Source organism: Orycteropus afer, unplaced genomic scaffold (assembly GCF_000298275.1).
Source record: "Orycteropus afer afer isolate SDZICR_OR568_19922 unplaced genomic scaffold, OryAfe1.0 scaffold00088, whole genome shotgun sequence".
NCBI lineage: Eukaryota > Metazoa > Chordata > Mammalia > Tubulidentata > Orycteropodidae > Orycteropus > Orycteropus afer.
The window spans coordinates 753,562-763,562 of record NW_006921675.1 but is presented as its reverse complement, the minus strand read 5'-3'; the positions used below and the strand labels follow the sequence as shown (position 1 = coordinate 763,562).

Genomic DNA, 10,001 nt, shown 5'->3' with positions numbered 1-10,001 from the left:
CATGTCCTTATTCCTCCACCTTTTGTATTTTTCCTACACTAACCTGAATTCTTTTATCTGTGTTTTCATTCTTCCCCCACCCCCAGTACTTCCACTCATTCTGTTTTTTCTGCCTGGAAGCTATGGTCATCTTGCCTATTCATCTAAGTCAGTACAGATGCCTTGTTTTCCATTGGGTCATCTGTTGTTTACCCCTCAGCATGTTCTCTGAACTGCTTTTACGGCATTATCGCTTGGTACTTCCTATTGTAATCACTATGTTGTATCTCCTTATTAGCCAGTAATCTTCTAAGTGCAGGATTCTATATCCGATTTTTTTTTCCTATCTCGGTGTCTTGCACAATGCATGCTTTCAAAATATTTTTGTCTTTATTCAATTTCTCTTCAAAAATATTTGTTGAATAGGTACAGAAGTACTGTTACTTATTAACCACAAGATTTTTGTATGTACAACTTTTTAGTCTGCTGCTTCTCATTTCCATGAGGCTCAGTGGTTCCTTATCCTGATGCATTACTACATATAGGAAGAAATGGGGGAAAATGTTTATGGTCTGAGGGGTGTTTGTTTCTTGAGACAATTTAGAAGGCTAATTTAAGATATTTCCATTTGAGCTATTGCATTGATTTTAAGGCACATATTTTTATGCACTGAAATTGCTGATACCAAATTTTGTTTTGTGTTTTTAATCTCCCTATAAATTGATGGTGTTAGAATCAGAGAAATGTGATAAATACAATAAATAGTGATTCTCTTGGTTAAATGGCTGTTTGGAACAGTATCTATTATTTGTATTTTTGTCTGTATTCTTAGAGCATAGGATCAATTCTCTGTAGATTCTGTTACCTTATTATTTCTTCTTTCAGTGCTGCTTGAAATCTTTTAAAGTGGAACGGTAAGGGTGAGAATTTTGTTCTGTTTTAATAGAGGGATGAATGGGGAAACAATTATGTTTGAATATATAGCATTCTTAAAGGTAAAGCATGATTGTAGAGTTGTTTTCTTTTTTTAAAGCAAGTTGCAAGATTCCTAAAGTACAGTATTATTTATATAAAACTGTTAAACATGGAGAATGATACTGTACTTTGTTTAGGGATGTGTGCAGATGCAGAATGTGATGATATACGAGGGAGTCAGAGAAGCAGAATCCAGATAGTAGTTGTCTTTGGAGGCAAGATGGGTGGCTGGGTAGTATAAGAAAGCCCAGGGGATCTCCATTGTGTTTGTAATATTTATTTTCTGTACTGAATAACGGTGGATGAGTGTTTGTTACATTGTTCTCTGTGCCTATTTGTCTATCTGACATATTTCATAATTATAAAAAATGAGGGAAATAAAGGTCTATGTAGGTATGTATTTATGATACTAAACTTTCATAAAAATATTTCAAAAGTTCAAACAGTATAGTTCCACACCCATCCTTTACCCCCCACTCCCTGGTTCTCCTCCCAGAAGTGAACATTTTACTGGTTTCTTGGAATCTTTCCAGAAGTACATACATCAACAATATATTTATGTACAAATTCCTCCCCCACCTTTAAAAAGAAAATCACCACTCCACTCCTTTCACACAAATAATAGTCTTCTCTGTACAATTTCACACATTGCTTTTTTCTCTTGATAATATATCTTATAGGGATTAGTAACAATCAGTACATTAAATATGTAGTTTTAATAAAAATAGATTCAACATTGTATCAGTAATAGTCACTATTACCTTCACCAGTCTTATCCTAGACTTCACCCACTAATAAGCATAAATGTTTTGCTGTCTCACATTTGCTCAGCCAGCAGGAAACCCAGATCTCTCCCTGAGTCTTCTTTCCAAATATTCCCGAGCATTCCCAGGGGAGCCTTTACCTGTAACTGGACTGTTGTGTAGGCACTTCCAGTCTGCGGTGCTGTGTAAGGTCATGTTCCCTCTGGAAGCTGGAGAGGGAGGAAACTTGGCTCTGGAGCCGGAGGCCTGGGCCTGCATCCGCTGCTCTGCAGTGTGACCCTGGGTAAACCACTCACTGGGCTGATGCAGTTTCTTTATCTGTGAAATGCACTGGATATTCTCTTTTATGTAGGGTAGTATTGAGATTAAGTGACTAAACAGTACCTAATACATCCCAAACCAAATCTGTTGCCATCAGGTCGATGGCAATGCGACTCCAAGCGACCCTACAGGACAGAGTAGAGCTGCCCCATAGGGTTTCCAAGGCTGTAAATCTTCACTGAAGCAGACTGCCACATCCATCTCTCACGGATGGCTGGTAGGTTTAAACCGTGGACCTTTTTGGTTAGCAGTCAAGTGCTTAAGCACTGTGCCACCAGGACTCCTTGCCTGATACATAGTAAGCAGTATAATGTATCAGCTATTTGTGTTATATAACTGATCGCTCAGTCATCTACTGTCCGAGCTATTGCCCATCTCCAGACAGCTGACCCTGCCCCCCACAGCTGACCTCCTTAGACTTTGCTCTGTCTGGCAAGTAAAGAAGCCTTATTCTCTTTTCAGGATCTGCTCTTTCAAAGGAGGTTCTCCCAGTCACCTAGCAATGCGCTTTATACCACAGCCACCTTCTCCCTCAAGCACCGGGGCTCTCTGCACAGCTGGGGTGGGGAAGTACAGCGTCCCACCTCCCTGGCACCATGGCACTTTTCCATGTCCTGGCCTTGCTGCTCTCACTGGGCCATCCAACCAGAATTCTTCTACATGTTCTTCATGCCTGATTTTCTCCCCTGAAACCCAGTCGTCTTACCCTGCATTCTGTTTCCTTCGGGAACCTCCATGTTTGTATGTGTCTGAATCCATTTAAGATCAGGGTTCAGTTCTTTTTCATTAGGCTCCTGGGCCCTTGTACCACAGAGGGTGGGGCTTGGCATCTATTTTAAGGATTCCTGACCTTACTGTGACTGATAAATTACCCATTCTATGATAGGTGGGAGGCCAATGTCCCATGAGCACACAGGATCCCTAGGGAGTAGTGACAGCTCTAGCCTAGCCAGGACAGCCTGTTACGTTACTAACATTTATAGCCAACATTTGAATATAGTTTCCAAGTTTACAATGTGCTTATCACATAAGTAATCTCATTTTAATCCCCAGTAGGGATCAGTATCTCATTCCCGTTTTTCAGTGAGGAAACAGATTGGAAATACTGTAGTCACATTAGCCAGGAAAGAGCAGGCCTGCCTTTTGTTCCTATTTTTCTCATACCAAGCTCCCTCTTACTAGGCAAAGAAAGGTTGTGTTTTATGGTCAGCAGAGTTATATCAGTGATGGTAATAGCGGCATTTAACATTAACTGAGTTTGGGGTGAAATTAACAGTATTAAAAATTATTGAATAATTGCATTTAGATTTAGGTCTCCTTACTACTTCATAGGGAGCTCTGGTGGCATAGTGCCTAAGGCGCTTGACTGCTAACCAGAAGGCTGGCGGTTCAAACCCACCAGCTCCTCAGAAGGAAGGTTGGACAATCTACTTCCATAGTGATACTGCCTTGGAAACCCATGGAGGGGTCACTATGAGTCGGACTCGACTCGTTGGCAGTGAGTTTGGTTTTTGGTTTGGTACTACTTTATAGTTTGATGTGAACTGTAGCCAATTAAAAAAACAACTAAAAACCTCTATGTATTGCCCTTTTCCACAGAGCCACAATGGACACTGCTAGCCACAGCCTTGTCCTTCTGCAGCAACTGAACATGCAGCGAGAATTTGGTTTTCTGTGTGATTGCACGGTTGCCATTGGAGACGTTTACTTCAAAGCCCACAGAGCAGTGCTTGCTGCTTTTTCCAACTATTTCAAGATGATATTTATTCACCAAACAAGGTAAGGATGTGTTTTTGTAAATCAGAAAAGAAATTGAAAAAAACTTTTTTTTTTTTTTGCCACATTTTATAATTAAACGTCTCTATGTATAGGATTCATGGTGGGAGATAAGAATGATAATAAAACTACCAAAACCAAGCTCACTGCCATTGAATCAAATCTGACTCATAGCGACCCCTCCTTGGGTTTCCAAGGCAATATCATTACGGAAGTAGATTGCTCAGTCTTCTTTCTGAGGAGTGGCTGGTGGGTTTTAACCCCCAGCCTTCTGGTTAGCAGTCAAATACCTTAGGCACTACACCACCAGAGCTCCTGAGAATGATAATAAGAGCTAAAATGTATTAAAAGTTTATACTCAATGGAGGGATGGATACTGGGAATAGGTAACTATGGGGAGGAAGTGGGAGGGGAGCTGTTGCATTGTGGTAAACTGTGGTCACTGACATGAGACAAGGTATATGTGAACTGCTGTATGGAAAGTGAATTTGCTCTGTAAATCTTCACCCAAATCACAATTAAAAAAAAAAAAAAAAAGAAGAAAACCAAAGATAAAAAAAATGTTTATACTCAAGCACTGATACCTCCCCTATAATATTACCCCAATTTAGAGAAAAGAAAACTGAGACTGAGTTGTTAAGTAACTTAGCCATCCAAGATTGTGCAGCTAACAATCAAATGCAGATCTATCAGAAGCTAAAGGTCTATGCTCTTAATCATTAAGTTGTTGACTTCTATTCCATAATATTTCTGTAGTGAGGTTTCAACATCATAATTCTAAGCTACCTTATGTTCCCTATTAGAGTTCAAAAGTCATTTTGTTGTAAATATTTTCTCAAAAAGTTTATTTGATTTTTTGAAATTGGGTTACTCCAACATGATAGGTATGTAGGGAGAACAAGAAACTGGAATTTAGATTCTGAGTGTTTGCAAAAAAGCATTTTAATTCACAGTACATAAACTGACAGAACACTATATATTTTTTAAAAGGCCTTAATGAAATAATAAAAGGAGCTCTGGTGGCACAGTGTCTAAGGCGGTTCAAACCCACCAGCTGCTCCATGGAAGGAAGGTGGGGCAGTCTACTACCATAAAGATTTACCACCTCAGAAACCCAGTGGGGGTCACTATGAGTTGGCATTGACTCAACAGCAATAGGTTTGTTCTTCAGGTTTTTGAAATGTTGAGCACTGTGCTAGATCCCAGTAACAGATAAGTTATATTCCCTGCTCTTAGGAAGTTCATCATTCAGTAGAGAGGGAATACATGTAGAACAAATCATTGCAATGCAGTTGACTTCTATGTGCCTCAGCTTCCTTGTCTGCAAAATGGGTATTATGAAGATTAAATAGATTGATAAATTTAAATGCTTAAAATAAAACTTTGTACTATTAGCTGATGCTATTATTAATACTTAAATAAGTCTGTAAGAGAAGTGTCAAGTCGATTTTGACTCTTAGCGACCCCTCCTTGGGTTTCCAAGGTGGTATCATTATGGAAGTAGATCGCCCAGCCTTCCTTCCGAGGAGTGGCTGGTGGCTTTGAACCACCAGCCTTCTGATTAGCAGTCAGATGCCTTAGGCGCTATACCACCAGAGCTCCCAAAATAACGTTGTTGTCGTTATGTGCCGTTGAGTCGGACCCGACTCATAGCGACCCCTCCTTGGGTTTTCGAGGCAGTATCACTATGGAAGTAGATTGCCCAAACTTCCTTCCAAGGAGTGGCTGGTGGGTTTGAACTGCCAGCCTTCTGGTTAGCAGTCAAGTGCCTTAGGCACTACGCTACCAGAACTCCCCAAATAACTGTGATTTAAATTCCAAATATTACCAGTTACCTTAAGAACAAGTTACCTGTCTTGTTCATTTTTCTACCTACTGGTACCTAGCATAGTCCATGTCACTTAGGAGGCACTTCGTCAGTGTTGAACTAATCAGAATACCTGTCTGTGTCTCTAATTTTCTATTAGATTCCTGACAGTAGATTGAATGCGGGAAGAGTTGTTTCTGGGCTGTAAAAACTGGTATAAAATACAAGTTTAAGCTTTTACTCCTGGATTTCATCAAGGCCGACTGCTAAGTTTGGACTTCTTAGGAAGAAGTTGCTTTAGCCTAAGATTATATATGCTAACTAAGGAGCCAGCTAGGTTGTGTTTCATTTTGTGTGGGTCTGTTTTTTGTTTTCAACAGTGAATGCATAAAAATACAACCAACTGACATCCAGCCAGACATATTCAGCTATCTGTTGCACATTATGTACACGGGGAAGGGGCCCAAACAGATTGTGGATCACAGTCGACTGGAGGAAGGCATTCGATTTCTTCACGCCGACTACCTTTCTCATATTGCGACGGAGATGAATCAGGTGTTCTCACCAGAGACTGTGCAGTCCTCAAATCTGTATGGCATTCAGATCTCAACAACGCAAAAAACAGCTGTCAGACAAGGGCTGGAGGTCAAAGAAGCTCCTTCCAGTAACGGTGGAAACAGAGCTGCTGCCCAGAGTGACCACCCCCAGTTGCAGCTCTCTCTTGCCATTGGGCTGGATGATGGCACTGCAGGCCAGCAGAGGGCCCATCCTGCGGCCCAGGCCCTGGAGGAGCACCAGAAGCCCCCAGTGTCCATCAAGCAGGAAAGATGTGACCCAGAATCTGTGATCTCCCAGAGTCACCCTTCACCCTCATCAGAGGTGACAGGCCCCACTGTCACGGAAAGCAGTATCAAAATACACTTATGCCATTACTGCGGGGAACGTTTTGATTCCCGTAATAACCTAAGACAACACCTCCATACACACGTGTCTGGATCCCTCCCATTTGGTGTCCCAGCCTCCATTCTGGAAAGTAATGACCTCGGTGAAGTGCATCCACTAAGTGAAAATAGTGAGACTCTTGAGCGCCCCAGGCTCAGCTCCTTCATTGTCAAGGAGAAGGAACAGCAGCCTGACCACTCGGACCGGGGCACCACAGAGCCTTTGCAGATCAGTCAAGTGTCTCTGATCTCCAAAGACACAGAGCCAGTGGAATTAAACTGTAATTTTTCTTTTTCAAGGAAAAGAAAAATCAGCTGTACCATCTGTGGTCATAAATTTCTCCGAAAGAGCCAGTTGCTGGAACACATGTATACACACAAAGGTAAATCTTACAGATATAACCGATGCCAAAGGTTTGGCAGTACATTGGCCCAGAGATTTCAGCCGTTTTGTGACAGCTGGTCTGATGTGCCCCTGAAAAGTCCTTGCTTGTCACAAGAGCACTTAGACTCATCTTGTGCCTTAGAGCCGGAGCTCACCCAAGAAAATGTGGACACTATCCTGGTTGAATAGCACCTTCATCAGAATTTTTATACTAATTCTGAAAAAGAAAATTCACATGGTGTTTTTTTTATTCGTAAATTATTTTTCTCAAGTTCTATTGACTTTTTTTTCCCTTTACCATTTTCCCATAGTTTTAGGGTTGTATATATTAGATCCTCTGATTATGACATGTTAACACATGGATTTAAAGTGTAACCTTCAGCTAGGGCTGTGACATTTCCAGAAATTAAATCACAATTTAGAAATCAGAAAGCAGTGTAGAAGTATGGAAACTTTAGAGTGAATGATTATATATAGAATTTCTGTGTTATTTCAGATTAGAGTGGGTAAAATCAAATTGAATCTGCAGTAAATGAAATCTGTTTTAAAGAACATTCCAGACTACCACTTTTGACTGTTTCACATGAATTAAGCCCCTATAAAGGATTATTTCAAAATAATTTCTGCCGTTTAGAAAATTACTAGTTGTTTTAACGCATGCTTGTATGTTACAGTGTTACAGTGAATACTGTGTTCAGTCTAACTTTAAAATTACTTTTTACCTTCTATCTCAGTAACACCTCACGTGACATTACTTTCTTAGCATTATACATACCTCATTTTTAATTAAAAAAATATTTTCATTAAAGTGAAAAGAGAGACATAACAATTTTTAAAAAGAGAAACACATGCCCACAGAGAAGGACAGAGAGAGGAAGATCTCCAACAGGCCTGCACTGACTAGCACCAGCCTTGTTATCTTAAGAGTGTTTTCTTAAAGACTTTAAAGCAATTTGAGAGTTTTACAACCAGAGGTTTACATGAGTTTAAAGAGGAAAATAATAAAATACAAATCATCTCTCTTCCCTCTGGGTAAGTGGATTTTTAAGGCAGCCTGAGTAGCATAGTGCCTAAGGCATCTGACTGCTAACCAAAAGGCTGGCGGTTCAAACCCACCAGCCACTCCTCAGAAGGCAGGTTGGGCAATCCATGTCCGTAGTAATACTGCCTTGGAAATCCAAGGAGGGGTTGCTGTGAGTGAGATGCAACTTGATGGCAGTGGGTTGGGTTGGGTTTTTTGAGTTGATGTTAATTTTGTAAAATAGCTTTAAAAAGTCATTTTTCAGTGGCACAGTTTCCACTTTTTACTCTGGCTATAAAACCAGTAGAATAGATACATGCAGTATTCTAGAACTATGTTTAAAACCCATGATTATAGGTTTCGCTCTGAGTAAACCTAACTCCCTATTATAATGGTGAAACTTACAAAGCTAAAACACCAGAGAAATGAAAGGCACTAGAATCAATTATCAATTCTCTTTCTTTGTGCTTCCGGGAAATAGCTAGTCAGAATACACCACAGGAATGGATCTAAATCATTTCTGAAATTTTAAAATGTCAAATACTAGTCAAGACTAACAAAAGCAAGCCTCCAAAATAATATCATCCTTTCTGCATGCTGCCCAGCTGTTAAATTCTAAGTCTCATCAATATTCTAAGAAATCAAATAGATTTGGTTTGTGAGGCATAGAACTCAACCACATATAAAAACTCCTGGAGCACACCCCTGGTTGAATGGTTCTAAGGACATTTCCTGACATACTCAGCAGTACCAATGTTCAGTCAGAAGTGCGCTCCCAGAGTAATCCAGCTAACTCCAGGGCCACAAGCGTTTTCTCTAGATGAAAGGTGAGTTTCAGCGAATTACAAAGCCATGTGAAGGAAAGCATTGGTGAGCAGGTTAGCAGCTGAGATTTTGCTTTAGACAAGTGAGCAAAGCCTTCTGGGGTCAAGCAAGATTGATGTGTACTGAGAGCAAACTTCACTACTATGGATATAGGATCAGTTGTGCTGCGGTGGTTAAAACGAATGTGTCAGGCGTCTTAATTTATTTTTCTACCAAACCATTTAAGCAATTATTCAAACTCACACTGCGCTCAAAGATTTCATCTCCCATGTATCTGTGCCACACTTGATCACTTCATAGATACCACTCCACACGCAATTGACTTTAACTGTTTCCAACAAACCTCTGTTTTGTGCCAAAGTAATTTTGACAGATTAGATTAAATATCCACTCAAAGTACTTTAAAAGAGACTTGGATTACGAACATGTATACAATAAAAAAGGCCTGCTGAAGAAACCATCCCAATACAAGACACAGTTATTAACACTGATTTCACGTATTTTAGTCTATTCAGGATAAACTCACTTTCAAGAAGATTTTATTGTTCTTACAGTATTGCCGAAGATAACGGTTTTCCTGGTTTTTCTCTTCTGTGTTTTTTGCCCACTTGCCCAGTCATTAGTCCTTGACCCAGGAAGTGTGTAGCTAATGGGTGGGCGCTGGGGGTGTGTCCGTGTTGGGGAAAAGGGCAGCAGCAGTTCCAGTCAGAGTGTGGAGAAGTGGTTTGTCTGTGGTCATTTGGCCGTGATAGAAACAGGCATTTCAAGCAGTAGTGTATCTGTGTGTGTTGGCAGTTAAGAAGGATGGTTTTTATTCCTTTAATAATTAATTAAAGGTTTGATTCCTTTAATATTAGGAGTTCAAAGCAAATGTGCTTTCCTTAATCTTTGTAACTTTTTGATTATTTAGAAAGTAGAAAAATGTTAACTTCATTTAACAAAACAAACAAAAAAAAATCCCAAAAGCTGGGTGCCAGAGAGCAAGTAAATAGGGGTATGGGTTTTGAACCCAGTTTTAGTTTGTCTTTTCATTTATTCAATGGATATTTTTTAAAATAACTTTCACACGCCTACCACTGTGCCCTGAGTCTATTTTTTTAAGATACGGTTCCTCACTAAGAAAATCTACTTTGTCTAAATGAAGTTCTTCCAGCTAAGCTCCTGTCATGGACTAAATCATCTGCACAGTGGAAATATAATCTTAACT

The 10,001-nt window shown here is 40.0% G+C and overlaps 1 protein-coding gene across 1 annotated transcript; it reads left to right on the top strand.

The window, feature by feature from the left end:
- The first annotated feature begins 3,645 nt into the window (after positions 1–3,645).
- On the top strand, positions 3,646–7,137 carry ZBTB25 (zinc finger and BTB domain containing 25). Its single transcript, XM_007942283.2, has 2 exons — positions 3,646–3,818; positions 6,003–7,137. Exons 1-2 carry the CDS (start codon positions 3,646–3,648, stop codon positions 7,135–7,137), a joined length of 1,308 nt encoding a protein of 435 aa, XP_007940474.1.
- The last annotated feature ends 2,864 nt before the right edge of the window (positions 7,138–10,001 follow it).

Bases quoted from the DNA above. Each gene is read 5' to 3' on its own strand.
- ZBTB25 (XM_007942283.2), top strand. From the start codon at position 3,646: ATGGACACTGCTAGCCACAGCCTTGTCCTTCTGCAGCAACTGAACATG. The intron at 3,819-6,002 runs GTAAGGATGTGT...TGTTTTCAACAG, and splicing joins ATATTTATTCACCAAACAAG to TGAATGCATAAAAATACAAC.